This window comes from Oryzias melastigma, linkage group LG6 (assembly GCF_002922805.2).
Source record: "Oryzias melastigma strain HK-1 linkage group LG6, ASM292280v2, whole genome shotgun sequence".
In the NCBI taxonomy this organism is placed as follows: Eukaryota; Metazoa; Chordata; class Actinopteri; order Beloniformes; family Adrianichthyidae; genus Oryzias; species Oryzias melastigma.
In genome coordinates, this window is record NC_050517.1 from 28064310 (window position 1) to 28082905 (window position 18596).

Consider the following 18596-nt stretch of genomic DNA (forward strand, 5'->3'; position numbering starts at 1 on the left):
CAATATTTAATGGATCGGGTGTGTCATGTGTGAACTGTATGTTAAAGTGCAAATTATGTCCAGTTTGCATTTCTGCACTTAAATAAAATTTCTAATGCATACTTTTTGTTTTTAGTGCTGAAACTGCTTGAAAGCGATCAGTCAAGCTCAGAATTGGACATCCAGTTGTTCTGTTTGGAGAAGCTGACCACAAACACTGTGGAATTAAAACATCTGAACTTCTGAATGATGTTTCTGCCCTCTGACCAGTGAGTTTCTGAACACCAATGAAGACTAAAGTCTTTTGGGAAGCTGCTGAGTTTGGTCTCCACTCAGTCCAAACTACAACAGCTTGTGGTGGCACAGTACATCACCAAGTCACTTCACGCAAAAACATTTTAATGATCATGCCATTTTAAAAAGCAAAACAAATATTTAAGAAACACAAATGAAAAAAAAAAAAAAAGAAATTTCTTGAATTTAACTCCCTAATGCCTGTTTATGTGGCATCTGCATAAAAGCACAAACATAATTCTCTTTTTCTCACAGCTGGAGAAAAAAATTAGGCGTTAAGGGGTTAAAAAGAAATGTTAACGAAGAAAACACAATGAGAAACCAGGAAAGGTGGGACTATGGGACATCACTGATTGATGATGATATCATGTATCGCTTCATGTCAAATACCTTTCTGTTGAAATGATGGACAAAAATGATCATCCAACCATTGATTTACCATAGTGCCTACCTTTGTTGGTTTCTGTGGAAAAGAAAAAAAAATGTCGGAAAGCTACGGTTATTTCCAGAAACCAAAAGGAAAGGTTAAAGAACGGCAGAAACCGACAAATGTATACTGGGGTATCAATCAGGAGTGGACTTGCAATTAGACAAAGATAGGCAATTTCTATGCCTATTTTTATTATACTCTGTCATAAAAAACTCAAATCACTGAAATGACATATTTACCATTCAGTTGATTATTGAATTGTGTGTGAACAAATCTAAATCTTGGCATAACCCTGCTCTCTAATCTATTACGACCCATGTTTCCCATCTTCCCAACAACTCATTGGATCCTGTCATAACACCTCCTCCCACCATCTTTTCCATCTATATGTTTGTCTTTTACCAAACTTTTCACCACTTTTTTACTAATATCAACATGCATATCAAAACTAGCTGCTAGTTTCGCAATTCCCGCGAGTGCCAGAATCCACAAAAATGCAACAGAAAGTCAGAAAGTATCAATACGTAAAATGTCTATTCTATCTCCACTGAAGTATCTGGTCTGAATAACTGATATTTGTTCTCTCTAAGAATGCACTTGAGTCTGAGCCTACATGGCTTTCAGGGGGTCTGACCTCCTCAATCTATTGTAGAAACAACAATGTGACATCACTGAAAACGTCACATTCAGGAATTACAAATGCTGTACTTATATCCCTCGTAGGACATTTGATGCATCAAGGCAGCAGTCAGTATCATACTATAAATGGATTATAGTATTGATAAATCCAGAAAAATCCCCATAATAAACCATGGTGGAACTACAACAACATTTTAGTTTGTAAGAGATGATGCAAAAAGAGTGGAATAGCAAATACATTTTGATTTGTCTTTGATAAAAGGCAAAAACAGACGGGATTCGTCCTCCAGCAGCAGCAGCTGTTTCCACTCCGCCATCAGCTCCTCTCTCAGATAAAAGCAGCTGCTGCAGGTTGGAAACATTGTCTCAGCTTCTTGAGCTTTCTTTTGAGAAGCAGCATTAGCATCAAGTGCATCAGAATGAGGTAAGTCAAACATCACTGAGGTGTAAGATGTTTCTCTATTACTGATGTGGTTTAACTCTTTCAAACTGCTTTACTTTGCTCAGGGTGTTATTGGTTTGTCTGCTTGTTGGAACTGTTACATGCCTTCCTCAAGGTGAGTCTTGACTATTAAGGCAATACTTTCTGAAGTTAAGCTTATGTGGTTTTTCTTTGACCTGTTTTAGGCTATCAGCCCAGAGGGAATCCTCCCTTCCCTGGACAATATCAAGCTGAGCCGGTCTATGAAAGACCTTCTGGACAGTCTCCTGGTTATAGTGGCTTTCCAGGATATTTCACCAGTGGAACCAACACAGCTGGAGGTAACTCTCTATTTATGGTTGACTCTACTCTTGGGTCAAAACTGACAAACCTGCTTAATTTCCTTCAGGCAGTGGAAGTCCTTCATGGTACACTGGTTCATATCCTGAGCAAGAACCAGCCAAGCCAACTTACCAGAGACCTGCACAGTCCAGTGGTCAAGGCAGCTACAGCGGTGGTGACAGCAGCTACTCTGGTTCTGGATCTCAACAGTCTGGTTCCCAGGGCGCTCAGTCTGGAGCTCCAGGCGGCCAGTACCAGGTTGAACAGGAGAGCTGGAGCTCATCTGATGATGAGGAGCCAGAGTTCACTCCAGTGAGCGACGAGGATCAAGTGTACGCTTTCAAGTCTCGCTCTCGCTACAACCAGAAACGGCTGCTGTTCAGCCAGTTCCGCTACACTCCAACAGAACCCCGTGTTCCTCAAGAACCAGTGTTCCCATACCCCAGCAAGTCATCTCATCAGGGCAAAGGTTCAATGAAAGGAGGCCGCTGAGGACTGCCTGTCATGGGTGTTTTGAGAAAATAAAAACAAATGATAAAGTCTTGGGTCTCTTCTTTGGGAAAGCAACAAATTATCTAAGATGAAATTCTTAACTTTTAGCTAATCTTGGAGTTAAAAGAGAAGCAGGTTAGTCATGAAGGTGACTAAGCTGTCTGACTCAAATATGAACTTCTGCCCTCAAATGTTTTGCACTCAAACTTTTTCAAGCTTACTACAGTAAGTTGTGTTTGACTGAAATGCTTTAAACTACCAGCAACCATTTCTGCATGAATGCTTATAAAATTAGCTCTTCTCACACTTGACTCTGTTTTAAGGATCAAATGGTGGTTTCTGCTCTTTACTGCAAACTTGTGACCTGTAACTTGCATCTGCAGGGATTTTAAAGAAACTGAGAATTCCCCTGTGTACTCTGTATTCAAAACGTTTATCAAGCTAAACGGCGCTCCTTGAACTTGCAAATATTCATCTCCCCTCCTATCTGGCACCACTTATTTTGATCCAAAGGGAAACTGACCTTTAGCTTTACCGCAGGTCCAATATTACATGAATGAGCTAATGTACTGCAAACTTCATTGTGGTCTCCCTTAAGCGCATTGACTAGGAAGTACATGTATAGAAGGAAACTTGAGCAAACTCGGAAGTGTTCCCATTTATCCACTAAAGTTTACAGACCAGTTAATGGAGATTTCTGCACAGTAACTGTCATCCAACATAAGGAATCGAGGTACAAACTGAATAAATCTCTAATTTAAATTAGCACAAACTATTGGATTTAAAAAAGAATCCAGGTTTTGGTTCAATGTTGAGTGACATAAAATTGCAAACTAGATAAATAATTCTGGCTCTTTAAAGCTTGGAGAGAACTCTTGTGGAAAATATAGTTATTCTGATGAGACTATCTGTGTTGGAACATAAAAGATGTTTTCTGGCCTTTTTTATGTAGCCCTGGAAAAGGCACTCAAAAAGTTCCCTAAAATTTTTTGTCAAGAATTATTTGTTTGGACAAATGACCATTTTATTAGCATTTTTAGAACCATTTTGTGACCAAAAATACTCTTTTTGTGGGCATAAATTTGCATTTTGTGTGCACAAATTAGTATTTCATGGCTACAAATTAATATTTTATTGCATTTTGTGTGCACAAATGTGTATTTTTTTTGGCCACAAATTTAGTCATCAAAAATCACTATCTTGTGGGCATAAATAAAATTTTGTGGACACAAAATAACATTGTATTAGTATTTGACAGGCACCAACAGTAGGATATTTTGTGTACACAAATTAGCATTTTATCAGCATTTTGTGGGTGCAAATTAGTATCTATAGGGAACAAAACATTATTTTCTGACCAAAAATTTGAGCACAAATTATAGTTTTGTCACCAAAAAATACTATTTTGTGGATATAAATTAGTATTTTTTGGCCACATTTTTCTAGGAGGATTTGAATATTCTAAAATATTAAATTTTGCGCTCAAAATGCTAATAAAATGCTTATTTGTGGCCACAAAATACAAATTTGCTTGCAGAAATAGTTCTTTTGAAGGAAGACTGTATTGTTATTTTTTGACCGGTATGTCCAGGGCTCCAAACATTTTTATGAAAACTGATGTTGAAAATAAAGTTTTGACTGAAGGCCTCCTGTGGTAGTAATGTATTGAGTTTCCGCTAGATGGCGCCAGTAAATGTGTTAGATGAAAAGGAGACGACAACCTCTGCATCCTTTTACAAGCGCAGCTGGTTAAAATCTCAGTGTGTTAATCCTTGTTTTTTTATTTTTTTAAATAAAGGGGTTAAACTTCCACTTCAACATAAACACTAATTAAACCACTGAATCCTTTTTTTAAAATGTATGTTGATGTTCATGTCAAATGGAAGCATCTTATTTTAGTTTATATGGGTAATTCAGTCACATTTGTGCATCCATGTGCCGCTAGACCTTGATCGAATCCACTTTCATCAGTTTTTGCCACTCCTGTGCTCTTGTCCTGCTACCTTTGTAATTCAATAACTTTAATCTGAGTCATCCATGCAGGAAACTGCAGCAGCCGGCCATCAGCCCAGAAGGAAATCCTGGCTAATCTCACGTCTGTATCACATTTAAAAGAATCAAAGCACACTGCAGTGAAAGTAATAACACTGCACGCTTGATAAAACACTACATCTGAATAATATTTTAGGATGAGGATGTGATGTCAGTTCCATATTTCTCTGGAAGGAAATTATTGTTCTGGTAATGCTGAGATCTTCAAGATACTTAAAATGTCAAAAACACTCAGAAAACTTCGGCTTGTGAGTTTGCTAAAATGGACAGAAATTGAGCTTTTGTTGAAAAGTTTTTCAAAGCTTTAAATTTTATCAAATAAAAAATCCCCTCTATTTAAGACAAAAAAGTCAGTAATTTATGTGAGATTGACCAAAATAAACATCTCAGTCACTATACTAAAGTAGTAGATGAGTTTAATTGATTAAAAAATAATATTCTCCTGACTGCCAGAGACTATGAAAAGTCCTTTTTTTAGTAAATGCACTAAAAACTACAATTCCCAGAATCCCATCACTTCACATTAAGTAAGTGAAAAACTACAAATGTCCTTAGGTTTTACAGAAACGTGTTAATTCAGCAGAATAGAAGACATTCAACAAACACATTTGGACATGTTCATTGGTTCAGGCCAGTTAAACCCTTCAATGCGTGGGCAGGCGAGCTTTATTTTAGTTTATTTCATTGAATTTGTGTGAAAAATATTAAGTATAAATATAACAGGATAATAAGCGGAATATTATTGTGGATCCTTAAACTGATGAGTTTGACTAAAACTTTAATTCATATCACTTTTTATGACATAAATTTTAAATTTCTTTACACCATTTTAAACTTTTCTTTACATCAGAAACAACACAATTCCAAACCCTCATTTAAACTTTAACTTTTAACATATATTGATCGTTTTTAACACATTGTTTGTTAGTTAAGTAACTTATACGGTTAATATAACATTTGATTTTATAAAAGAAAAGTCACAAACCGAACTCAATAAATACATGTTTAAAAAAGGGATAAACAGAAGCACAAACCAAACGTGCAGTGACCCCGACCTTGATTTTGTCAACTCCTAATTCACAACGATTTGAATAAAGAGATCCTCAGATATCTCCATTTTCTTGACATTTGTCTTTAAAGAGTAACCATATGAAGACTGACTCCACCCACAGCCGAAATTTGAAAATCCAGTCAGAGTGGTGAGCCTTACGGCCTGGACTTTTATCATTACTGGAGCTGCAGATCATGACGTGGAACTTCTGAAACTTACATGTTTTGGCCCATTTGACCAATCAGATATTCAACTGTAATACTTCAATTCAACCTTAAAGGGGGCAGCACACGGATGGTTTTTGACTATATTTTGAAGAATTAAACATGTTTATTTTGTCAGAAATTTTGCAATGACAAACAGACTGCACTTTTAAAGCCCCATTTATAGAGGTCAACAGCTAAGAAAAATTTGATTGAGGGTTTGATTACCCTTTAATAATCTCAAAACATGTTAAAACCCCCAAAAATAAAATTTTTATACTTTTTTCCTTCCACCATTTTTTTTTTCATTATTATAAGCTATTTTTCGGATTAATGTTTTATCATGCCTTGATTTTCACATTAATAAACACATAAAGCTAACAAAAAAGGTAATTTTTAAGCTAAACTGCATTTATTTACTGTCTAAATAGGTTGGACCAATCAGATGTCAGTGCGGCTCCTTTCGTCAGACGCAATGGGCGTGTCTTACGTCCTCTTGCTCCGCCCTCGTCGGCAGCGGCTGAGCGGCTCTGAAGCAGTACTGGCGGACTGGGGCGGACCGGGGGGGCGGACCGGCCAGAGGAAACTTGACAGAAAACAAAAGCAGAGCTCCGCTGACCTCCTCAGAGCTGAGAGGTTGAACGTGAGGCTTCCCGCCGGTAGACCCGCTACCACCTACCGACACGGAGGCGTGTCCGCCAGCGGAGGAACGTCAGGGAAAAAGGTGGAAAAAATCGCAGAAGTGACTAGTGGGCGGCCACAGGTAGGACTCGGTCCCAGGGACAAGCGCCGGCGGGTCATGAGGGTTTCCGCGGCTGCCGGTCGGAGCGCCGCGTCGTAGCTGTGAACGAGGAGCCGCAGACGAAGCAGCAGCAGCCGCAGCAGCCCGGGAGAACGAGAGTCCCCGCCGCCCCGTCAGCGAGTCCAGCAGGAGGCGTGGAGGCAGCATGTCCCGGAGGAAGCAGAGCAAACCCCGGCAGATCAAACGTAAGAAAGTCCGCTTTCCCCCCCGCGTGACTGTGGGTTCGCTCCTCGCGCACCTGGAGCTGGAACCTGGAGACGCATGACACACATGTATTAAAAAAGACTTAATTAATTCTGTTTTTTAAGTAACGCCGCCCACACTCCCCCCGTTACTGTTTGATTGAAGTGTTTTTCTTAGAAAAACTGTCATTTATCCGCGCGTAAACAGGTTCTGTCCATTCTCGGAGCGCAGCTTCCTGTTTAATTCTGTTGTGGAAACGTCATGTGTTCTCTGAAACAGCCGATCTGAACTGAGATAAGGGTGCGATCCGATCTGAACCCAGATAGCACTGAAAATTGGATCTTTTTTTCTCTTATATTTGTTTTCTGTCTGAGGCTGCGCCAAGGCCGCTTCTGCTCCCCCCTCCACCACCCGGCTTTTCACTTCTCTTTCCCAGAGATGGGGCGTCAGATAAGCCCCCATGGCTGATCTCGGCTGCTGATAGCTGCCTACAATTGGATCTATTTTTTCCCCTCATCTTGTCCTTTTAACTCAGCATCTTTAAAGGCGTTTTTCTTGGTCTGGCGCGCGGCTGCTCTCCGTGCCTGACGAGCCTTTCCTGTTTATAGAACGTGTGAGGCTTAATCAGGTGGTAACTGATGTTCAAAGTCGATATGAAAGCATAAAGACGATGTTGTGATTAACCTCTCCTGGTGCTCTGAGACTTCCGGTTCCACTCGGAGCTGATGAAGACTCTCAGACTTGAAGAGAAAATGTGCTGAACAGTGAAGATCTCAGAGAGGAAAGTTTGCAATCTGCAGCTGGAAGACGGCTTATCACTTTGTTTGGTTGTTTCATCTCTGATTGTGTCACCGTGTCCTCAGAAACCTGCTGTCTGAAAGCAACATTTGGAAGTTTAGTCTGCATGGTATCACTTTACAGAAATGCACTTCTGTGTGTGATCAAGGAGCTGTGACCAGATCAGATCCAGACTGCAGCAGGTGCATGTCTTATTTATTCTTTAAAAACGAGATTGGTTGCACTCCCCATGAGCCTAAAAAAACCTGTTTCTGGCTGTTCTGCTTCTCTCTCAAACCCCTCTTCTGTCCAATATAGACATTTGTATGAGGTAGTGTTCAAACTTGACTCAAAATGTGGTTTATTTCTGAAAAACACCATTCTGAGTTTGTATGAAACTCAGAAACACAGTTTTCTGCCCATGTGCTGAAGTGTCCTTGGACAAGACCACTGACTGTATCTGAGAACTGGACTGCTTGAGTGTGACCAACCAAATAAAATTAATTCAGTTGCAATTTTTTTTTGTGATGTGGACGCTTCCATTTTGGAGCCAGACACTGTCAGTGATTGGTCCGGGAACCACTCTTGCCAATCAGGAGCTTGTTGGAAGTCCACACCCCTACACGAAGTCTGTCAACCATTTGAACGTTCAACGTGAGACCACCCACTTTTATTGACCATCTGATTGGTCAGTTTTTGGCTTGAATAACTCTCACTTCAGAAAGATATAATGAAAAAATGACTATATGATTAAAAAAAAAAAAGCAATGGTTTATTTTTCTATTGGCTTCTTTGAGTCAGCAGGTACTTCCTGTTTGGAACGCCAGCGGGGACTAGACCAGGACTCATAAACACTACATGGGCATCCACTGAAGGCCTATTGCTCCTGATGGTTATAGATGTAAGGCAGAAGAGTGTGTGTGCATGATTGAATGGGACGATGACTGTAAAGCGCTTTGGGCCTTAAAGCAAGGCAGAAAAAGTGCTATATACGTATACACTAGGGGTGGTTATTGGCAATAGTCTGGCAATACAATCGATACGTATCGCGATGCATGTGTCATGATACAATATGTATCCCGATATATCCCAGTACCAGACAATATTTCACTATTTTATACCCAAGCGCATTCATGGTGCTTTTCTATAGATAATATGTAAATGGAAAATCCAAGTAAGACTGAACTACATGTTTGCTTTTTAATAATTATTTAAATATCACCTTGATTGTATTTTAAATTGATACAAGTATTGCGATATTTCACTGAACCAAAATTTTCTTACACTTCAAGTATAAACTATTTATGAATGAATGAAATGGTTTGTTTCAAGCAATCAGGTAATAATACATGAAATAATCTATCACATAATAAATCACAAGTTGATTGCTTGAAAGGAAATGGAAGGAAGTGAACTTACCATACCATTTTCTCTACATGAATTATTAACATCCGGTTTAGGACTTATTATCAAATATTTATACTATACAATCATAGATTCAGGTTATAAGAATCATTAAAATTAGTGATGTAATCAAATTTCAAACATCTACAGAGAAGTCATTTATATTAATTAGTACCAATAATCTAAATATACTCAGCCAATTATAATCAGGAAAACATCATCCACATCAATCAATACCAGCAAAAGCCTAAGGATATTCAGACCATCGTCATACCATATTTACCATTTAGTTTTGGTAGCTAAGAGTGAGTGATCAATAAACCATAGGAGAGACAAACTTCACTCCGGGGCTAGCTAAGATAAGGTTTGTTTACACGTCAAGCTTTGAGAATTTTTTTCTGTGACCATATCTGGTGTCCAGTATGGTGTTTCACTTTGAGGATATATAGAAAAAGGGAAGTTGACCTGCAGTTTGGCAATATTGCCTAACATTAAAATCTACTGTTTTTTCACACCAAATGTGATTTCTGATTTTAATCTAATTTTTTCTTCTTTCTTCGAACATCTTAAACAAAAATGACAAATGACAGAAAATATTTTTGAAAACCTCCAAATAAATGAAGTGCAGCAATAATCCATTAAGATCCTTATAAATTAATGTGGCTAGCTAAAGTACCTCGTAGAGAGTAAGTCTATCACTTCTCCTGCCTCTGCTTCCAGGTGTTCAAACAAATTTGTCAAACTACGACTTTTGGTAACAACCTTCCAACAGGTTTGATATATTAGTTGTAAAACCGAACCAGTCATGCCTTTATTGTCCAGCCCTTGATTGAGATTTCAGTTTTTGTCAAGAGTTTGAATTTTTGTTAACAGTTGTTTCAGAAACGCTTGTCGACTTGTTTGGACCGACTCTTTGCAGATGATGGAGTGCTCTTGGTAGAAGGTAGTTGTACCTGCTGGGTGTTGGTCAGAGTTTTTGTTGCTCTGCCTTCGTTCTCCGTCACTTCCTGCTTCCTCACATCTTCCCTCCAAAGCGGCTGTGAACTCCCAGCATTCACCTTTGTTCAGCCAGCAGCGATGCTCGCCAATGTGTACCAGAGCCAGAGGCCGATAAGCTCGGACCGAACGGGTGTGCAGACCGTGCGCATGTGTCTCAGGGGTGTCATGGCTGTCTTTATCAACGCTCCTGCTCCGCCGTGCACCCCCGGCACACCAGCCCGGGGTGCAGCCTCTCAGCCCCGTGACTCTCTTGTGATTTGGCAGACATTTTGATAGGAGAGTGCGGAGCGATAAGGAGTTTGTTGAGCTTTCAGGAGAGGCGGGGGCTGCTCCCTGACCTCCACCATGCTGCCGAGGAGTCACCGCCTTGTTTTTCCACGCTGACTGATATGAGGAATTCCAGCCGGGTCAGTGTCGTCTGGTGGAGTTTTGGTGTCACAAACTAACACCTGTGTCTGTGGAGCCGGACATACGTCACTTCCGAGCCGCAGACACGTTTGTGAAAGCCTGTTCTCTGCTGGCTGGTGTGGAGGTCCAGAGAGGAAGTCATGATGGCAAACATCAATCTGAAAATATTCCTTATATCAGGAGCAGGGTTCACCAGGAAAAAAAAAAGATTCTTGAATATTTTATTTCTGTTTTTTAACTTTGAATCTTAGTGTTTAGTCACAAAATGCTTGAAGAAAAATGGCAGAATTTTGCTGTGAATGTAAATTTGCACGTTTATCAATGGTTTTCAGGCTCATAATGCTCATATTTTCTTAAACTGATTCATGTTTTGTATAGATAACCTCACCAAAGTCTCAAAAAAAGGAACTTTTTTCACTTAAAAAAAATTGCAGGACTTTTATTGAAACCTCTTCAGTGAAAGAAATCTACTTAGAAGTAAAAACTGAGTGTAAACAGTAGAAAAAGTCCTGGATTTTCAAGTATTTCTGCCCCAAGTGGCTGTTTGAAGAACTGTCTGTGTCGGTTCCTCATCCTCTGAGGTTTTTTATTCTCCCTCCTGCTGCAGATTCTTATGTCTGGTTAATTCACAAGCAGATCTCAGTTTTTTTCTGGATGCCCCTACTCAGAAAATTGACTTGTAAGTCTTCCCTGCTGAGTTAGAAAAGTTTTAGCTAAGTATAGATGGCTCAGAAGAACCCAAATCCTCCACAGTATGCTTCTTATTTTTGACTTCAACAACAATGGATTAATTCCAGGCATTTCTGGAGGCCATTAGTAGGGAGGAGAAGTGGTTGTTTTGTGCAGCAAATAGATATTTGTCTATGTCTCTTTTGTGCGTCATCCTCCCAACCGTTGTTGATCTTCCAGCCTGATGCGGCTCCTCTCTTTGATGGGGAGATACCGGGCCGGCGGCCCAGCTGAGCCTGGTTCCCTGGGCTTATATTTTGGCGGTTGAGATGGGAGACGCGATAAAAGTCGGGAATGATGGCAGCTGCTGATAAGGAGGAAAAAAAACCGAGGGAGGTGGGCAGATGGAAGGAGAACGGTGCAGGGAGGGTGTAATTACATGTCACTGCTGCTATTCTGAATGCGTGCGTGTCATATGCTTTTATTTGGATAGAAGATAATTAAAAGCAGAGGAGGAATGGGAGTGAAAGAGTGTGTTTGGTGCTTTCAGCCGCAGAGCAGCCGGCTCCTCTGCTCCCCCGCCTCGCCTCGCGCCGAGATGTTCGAGGCTGATAAGGAAGCCTGCTGATGATAGATAGATAAGCGCCTGCAGATCCTCGCTGCTGATTGGGCCTCTGTGTGTTTGTGTGCACGAGCTCGGCTTCTGTGACATCAGCCGGAGGTCAGCGTGAATAACACGCAGCTGAAAGCAAAGCAGGGCGCCTGTAGAGGCCAGAGGGAGGAAATCACCATGACCTCCTCCTCCTCCTCCTGCTTTGCTTCTCACAAACTTGCTCTAAAACTTTGAAAAGGAGCCGCCTTTTATTTTGAAAGGACGTCTGTGGCTGCACAGCAGAGAGATTAATTTGTTCTTTGTGAGCTAAAAGGTCTAAAATCTGCACACGCTGAGGAGTCGCGCAGCGCCTTGGTGGCTCTCCCGTGTTTGTTTCCCCTCTTTTTTTTTCTAACTCCTCCTTTGTTCTGCTTTTAGCTTGATGTGAACTTTGGATAAGCCGCGGGGCCCGATCTCAGGCGCAGATAGAGATGGTAGAGCGTGATTGGAGTTGTTATCAGGCAGCAGCAGAGGCTCCCCTGCAACAACAGCAGGCCCACGCAGGAGCAGCCGGGTCCAGGCCCGGCAATCAGTTCCAGCCCTAATGGGATTAATGTTGTTGTATAATTAGATGATAGGTGTGAATGCATTTTTCTCCCCTCTCTCCGCCTGTCACCCCCTCCCCTCTTGCTCTCCTCCCTAACAAGCGTCATCATTGATTAATTTAATTAAAAAATAATAATCACCGGCTCCAGATTTTGTGTGAGATAGTGCAGACATGTTGGGAAATATTGCTGTTAGTTGATGATTATCTGAGTTTTTTTTTATTTCTAAATTCTTCTGTAAGAGGCGTGAAGAGTGTTCAGGAAACAGGAGAGGAAGAAGAAGCTGAAGAAAGTGGCGCCATCAGCAGGACGGCGATGCTGCTGACAGATATTAGCGAGTGCAGATGGTGACTGATTGGGTCTCGTTGGGTGATGGTTCTCGTGCTGACGATCAGATATGCTCATCGGAGCTGCGAAAAAACAAAAAAAACCCACAGTTTTCTGCACATAAAGGCTGTTTTTCGGAGAAACGTCTGTCAGGATCAAACTGCAGGTGTTTGTCAAACGCTTTCATGAGTTTGCATGATGTGGAGATGTTTGCAGGTTTGGTTGCCTTTGAGGTTCCAGATCTTTAAAGACTCATCCTGATTAAAATTATATTTTTAATATCTTTTTGTGGCATTTTTCTAATAATGGAAGACATATATAAAGAAAATTGAGCTTAAAACTGCATTCCTGGGTGTTTATTTATTTAAATTGTTGTGAATCAACATGCTTAGAGGTGTGCCAGAATATCGATATTGCGATATATCGCGACATCGATTGATTCTGGATGGGTTCTCACCAAGTATCAATCTTTTATTTTCGTTTGAATATGCTGTAAAATGTTCATCATCTTTTGTTGAGACTTTCCTTTGGAGGTAGATAGGGGGCGCACGTTTCAAGACTGGCTGCTGCACGTACCAATGTGCCTGACTTGTACTTGAATTATTTAATTTTTGTTCTGTTGTTTACAACAATTTTGCACTAAGCAGTGTCGCTGCTGTTTATGTTTACTGTTGTTAACACTGAATTTTATGAATAATTCAAATTCAATTGGTGTCTATGCTTGTTAAAGACAGTATTTCTGATTTGCACTAAAGTGTCTATTATTTATTGCACAAACTAAGACTGAATTTGTTGATTTTGATTGTGTTCAAGCTACAAAATAAATGGGGATATATTTTCCCCCAAAATATGTGTTCTTCTATATAATGTGAGTTATTGGAGATGATTTTTTACCAATTGTCGCAGTATCGCGATATTATCGATATCGTGAGATACCCAGTGATTCCCAATCCTTGTGCTGGGCGTGTTTGAGCGATATTAAAGTGTCTATTGTGCCAATTCTCTTATATCGTTTTTTTATTGTTTTTGTTTGCTTTTATTTTAAGTACAGGTAATTACCGGTACATTTTTGTCAATTTTTTTCAGAGAATAACTGAAAATATATTTTATTGTGGTATATCCTGATATATATCGTTATTGAGATATAAAATAATTTATATCGTTATATACAATTTTTTCCATATTGCCCGGTATTAGTAGATAACACTGAATTTTACAGATAGTTCTGAGGTCCCAAGTGATTCCCAGCCCTATTTCTCATGTATCCACTTGCAGACAGATAGATCTATGTACGTCTTTGTTTTCCTCGCCTGAGCTGGAATCTGGATCAAAACTGTACGGCTGGATAGCTTCAACTGAGGGATGATGGGAAATGGGGGCAGCCCCGCCCAGAACTCCTGCTGCTTTACACAAACTATGTCCAAGAAAACAGCGTATTTTTGATTGATTTTGGCTAAAAAATGTTTAATTGTATCAAAATAGATCAAGATGATCAAAGTGGAACTTTAAGAACAACAAAAAAGAAACTTTGTAGTAACTTTAACATGTCTGTATAGTTTTTAGCTGTTTTCAGTTTCTTTCCTGTTATCTGCTGTGAAAGTCGTGTTTGGATGCTTAGAACTGAGATGTTTGAAGCTGAGTGTTTGTTTGGGGGTGAGATAAGGAGGGCATCACCTCTAGGACCCCGGCTCGTCCAGCTTCATGATCTTCATGAGTCTGGAGAAGCTTACTTCACTCAGACTTGTTAAAATTCTTAGCGATGGCTGTTGATCATGTGACTTGCACATTTCTGGTCTTCTTGGCAGTTTGAGAGCGAGAACATTGTTTTGGGGAAAGCAGGAACTTCTGATTGAGTGGTTTTGTGCTCTGGTTGGAGGTGTCGGCCTCTCTGCATGAGTGTGCATGAGTTGCTGTGCGGTTGGAGTCCGAGAAAAGGGGGAAGTTGTCAGAGGAAACCCGGTTTGTGTTTGGTGTGTGGATGAGTTATTGCCCTTTCCTGCTGTTTACCCAGAGGACAGCCGGCGGTGGATTTACGGTTCCTCGGGCCGGTGCGGTCGTAAACGCTTTGACCCTCGACCCGAGCGGTGGCGGCGGCGGCTCTGTGGATGAGGACAGACCCAGAGCCACGGTAGCGAAATCTGTGTCCAAACTGTTTACTTTAGCAGTAATAACCTGAGCTCACAGTTGTGTTAGTGTATGTTTAACCAAAGAAAGCAGACCACCTCCTCCTCCTCCTCACTCATGACCCCATGAATGCAGGGAAACTCCAGCTCCTCCGGTCAGGATGACTCTGGACTCTGAGGATTCATGCGTCTCTGTGTGTCTTTAGGAGTCATTCAGAGTTATGACGAACCTCCACGGCGGAGCTGATAAGACCAACCATTTACTCCTACTGTGCTGAGCGCTCCGTTCTGGGTGTTAAGGCAACCTGGACAAACAACCCCACCTGACCTGCTTTTACAGCCGCCGCACAATAGAAATAATAAATGCCACTGAAGCTTGAAGCTTCCCCATCTTCATTTCATAGCTAAATGATTTCAGGACTAAGATCAGACTCTTCTACATGATTCTATGGCCGTGACTTTTGACCCCTCAGCCGCCATCAGGCACAGAGAAGCCTCCTGGTGTCACTAACTGCAAAGGAAAAAGTCACCGAATATTTCATTCCTAACAGGAAATTGAGGGTTATTGTTGACACCAGCTGCTGCCCACAGCTCTGCGCTGTTCCAGCAAACACAGACGGTTAACTTTTATCACTCGGAACGTCATACGCAAATTCAAAATAAACTTTGTCCACTGCTGAGGCTGTTGACACAGAGACGAATTTGTCTCCTCCGTTCTGCTGCTGAACGCGACTGACGGGGCGGGAGAGGCTCCGGTACAAATGAAAGCAAAAAAGTCTCTGAATCAAACCGTGTTTGAATGATATTTTAGCCTCAGAAATGCTGTAGTGTCCTTTGATAAAATGATTGGGTGTTACTGGGTAACTTTCATGAGACTACAGCCCATAAAGTGACGCAATAACATTATGGCTGGAAAAAGACTATTCTACTAAACAATGTGAAGGTCAATTGAGGGCATAAGGCTGAAAACAGGGAGGGGGCGTGGCCTCTAACTACCAGTGGCGGTTGGACATTAATGAATGACCATGAGCGCTCCTGTGAACGACAGAACGTCTGATTCTGCACTCCACCCACAGATTTAGGATTTAACATAGACATAGGTGTTGTATCAATTCCCTCCCTACTCTTAACTTTTTACACAGGAAATATGATGTCACAGAGTTAAAGCTTAGTAAAAATTAGCCTGTTTATGAATCCACTGTGCTATGAAGACATAAACTTAGATAATTTAAGAAGCAAATATTATTTTTTTCACATGAAAAACTGCTCAAATGCAATGCATTGTGGTCTGTACTCACCAATTTAGTGAGCATTGATGCAAACTGTTTTCTCACAGAGACTTCTGGGAAGTTTCGAGGAAAAAGGATTGTGGATTTGTAGATTTGGACAGCTCTGCAAAATGCCAAACACACTGTATAGTTTATTAAGTAGTGATTAGTGGATGAATTTTGACACAACCATAGTTTTCTTTAATTGTGGCCTATTGAACCCATAGTTACAGAAAAGGTTTAAATAAAAAAAAATAACAATAACATGGTGATTATTGATCCCTTAAAGTCAATAAACATTCAAAATGGTGGTTTAAAAATAGGTAGTCAGTAGGAAAAATTGTACATATAGTAAATATATCTCTTGAATTGTTAGTTTTCTTATATAAGGTTTAGTTATGAAATAAATAATTAGATTTTCAATAGGGGTGGGAATTACTTATAAGTAATTAATTAAATATTGGCTTGGCAGTTTTTTTTTAATTGTTACAATTGGGATATTTCACTGAATCTGTGTACTCTTGCACCTCTACTTTTCAGTATGTATCCTGTTAATATTTAGGTTAATCACATCTTAGTTCAGTGTACCAAAGCATTTAAAAAGTTCAGGACATTATTACTACAAAGAAAAATTACCTTAGTAAATATAGGGAAAAACTTTATTTATTCAGAGATTTATCAAAAAGCTCTTATTTTGAAGGTTTTGAGGAAATGGAGCAGACACTTTCAATTTAGCTTCATCTTTTGAGATGTTTTGATTTTGTTAAAAGACAAAAGTAACATGCTTTTATAAAATATAAATGAATACATTTAAAATCACAGTCAGAGCAGGAAACAACATGGAAGATTGTGATTAAAAAGAAAAAAACAAAACACAAAAAAGCTGCATATTAAGGGCCAAGCACGGCGGTGGAGGTTCCATAATGTGGGTCTGTTTTAAAACAATGAAGCTCAGACTTTGTGGGAAACTTTCTGTCAAAATGTTGCGGAACAAATAAATTTGGTTAAAGTTTAATGTGAATTGGAGGTTTATTTTGATTTATTTTGCCAAAAAAATGTCATTTTAGTTGTTAAAAGCTCAAGTTTTTGTTTACACTTTTGTGAAATATGTTACAACGCTCTAACAAAAAGCAAAGTGTAAAGTTGAAATTCTGTGTTGCTCAGGCTTTTATGTTGAGAATGGTTTATGAAGAAGAGCTCTGGTTTACACGTTAGAGCGACCTCCTACCACGCAGCAAACATGTTTTCAAATCTCAGACTTTCTGTCTGCAATGTTTGACAAGGTGTAAATCTCCAATTAAAGAAAATTGTGCATTTTTAGATTTTTTTCCCTCTTATCTCAGGGATTATCCTAGATTTGATTCCTATGAATAATGATAACAAAAAGTAATAAGTTTCTGGAGTTAGTGCATGTTTGCCTCCCAGGAACTCTGAGTTTGAGTCACAACTTCACATGTTTTTAGCTGCTGCTTCACAGGTTTATCTAAAACTTTTCATTGTAAAAGACAATTTTGTTACTTTTAGACTTTTTTTTGGTCAAATTTCTTTGCGATTTATTGAAATTTGAACAACTTTAGCTTTTAATATGATGATTAAAATAACATTTGGATTCACCTTCATGATTAAAAACGTTTGTCAGCTTCTTCTTAATGCTATAAATTAGCTGCAAAATGCAGAGGATGTGTAGAAAAATGTTAAAAAGCTAAATTCTATTAGCACATTTCAACACCTGCTTTGTTTTTTTGTAACTAATTTTCTACATATGATCATTTTAAAGCCCAATATGATGAAAATTGTGTTCTTGTGGAATTTCTCTGATGACTGAGGACACATTAAAGAAAATTGATCTTTTTTTTAGTATTTCTTAATGCAAATTGTTTGGAATATGGAGAAAATAAAAAATGAAGTTTGAAAACAGAATGTATGCTGGGTGGGATTGTAGTGAGACTTTAGTGGATTCGTCCTGCTGTTAGTGTTGTTTTTAGCTGGTTAGTTGTGTTAACTGCACAGCAGGCTGACTTTTTCCGCGCCAGATGACTGTCTTTAAGTAAACTCTGGTACCAGATTCCAGTATTTTCTAGAAGGGCATCAGTAAAGACTAATTTTAATGACCAGCCCAGATCAGTTTCAGTTTATTTACTAAAACTGTTTTCATAAAAATCTCAAACCAGACCAGCCAAGGAATTGACACATTCAATCCACGATCATTTCAGCTGCAGTCCATTGTTTTCAGCAGCCTGAGGCGACTGTGGGGGGGGGGATGACTCTCTTAACCCATTTCCCAAATCTCTGTCACGTCCTTGTTCTGGTCAAAGTGGGGATTCAGATCAAAATGAGTTTGTTTTGCACAGAATTCGCCCAAAAAAGTGAGCAGTTGAAGGTAATCTCCTGGGATTATGCGGTTGACCTGGATGGGTCGTGGAACCGCGAGGTCCGTCTGGATATGGCGGTCGGGTTTATGAAGGTTTTCGTGCCTCTGGAACCCCCCACCCCCACCCCCCACTCTCAGCTTTTCATCTCATTTCTCCTCCTTAAA

The 18596-nt window shown here is 39.9% G+C and overlaps 2 protein-coding genes across 2 annotated transcripts in view; both read left to right on the plus strand.

Moving 5' to 3' along the window:
* The first annotated feature begins 1619 nt into the window (after positions 1 to 1619).
* Positions 1620 to 2620, plus strand: LOC112151904 (annexin A7). The gene is made up of 4 exons (XM_024281033.2): positions 1620 to 1766; positions 1850 to 1899; positions 1970 to 2104; positions 2173 to 2620. Exons 1-4 carry the CDS (start codon positions 1762 to 1764, stop codon positions 2595 to 2597), a joined length of 615 nt encoding a protein of 204 aa, XP_024136801.1. The 5' UTR covers positions 1620 to 1761; the 3' UTR covers positions 2598 to 2620.
* Positions 2621 to 6070: 3450 nt separating this feature from the next.
* Positions 6071 to 18596, plus strand: part of zfpm1 (zinc finger protein, FOG family member 1) — a 102642-nt gene continuing 90116 nt past the window's right edge. The window contains exon 1 of the mRNA XM_024280970.2: positions 6071 to 6890. Within this exon, the coding sequence (XP_024136738.1) occupies positions 6851 to 6890 (40 nt within the window). The 5' untranslated portion in view covers positions 6071 to 6850. The remainder of the gene's footprint in view (positions 6891 to 18596) is intronic.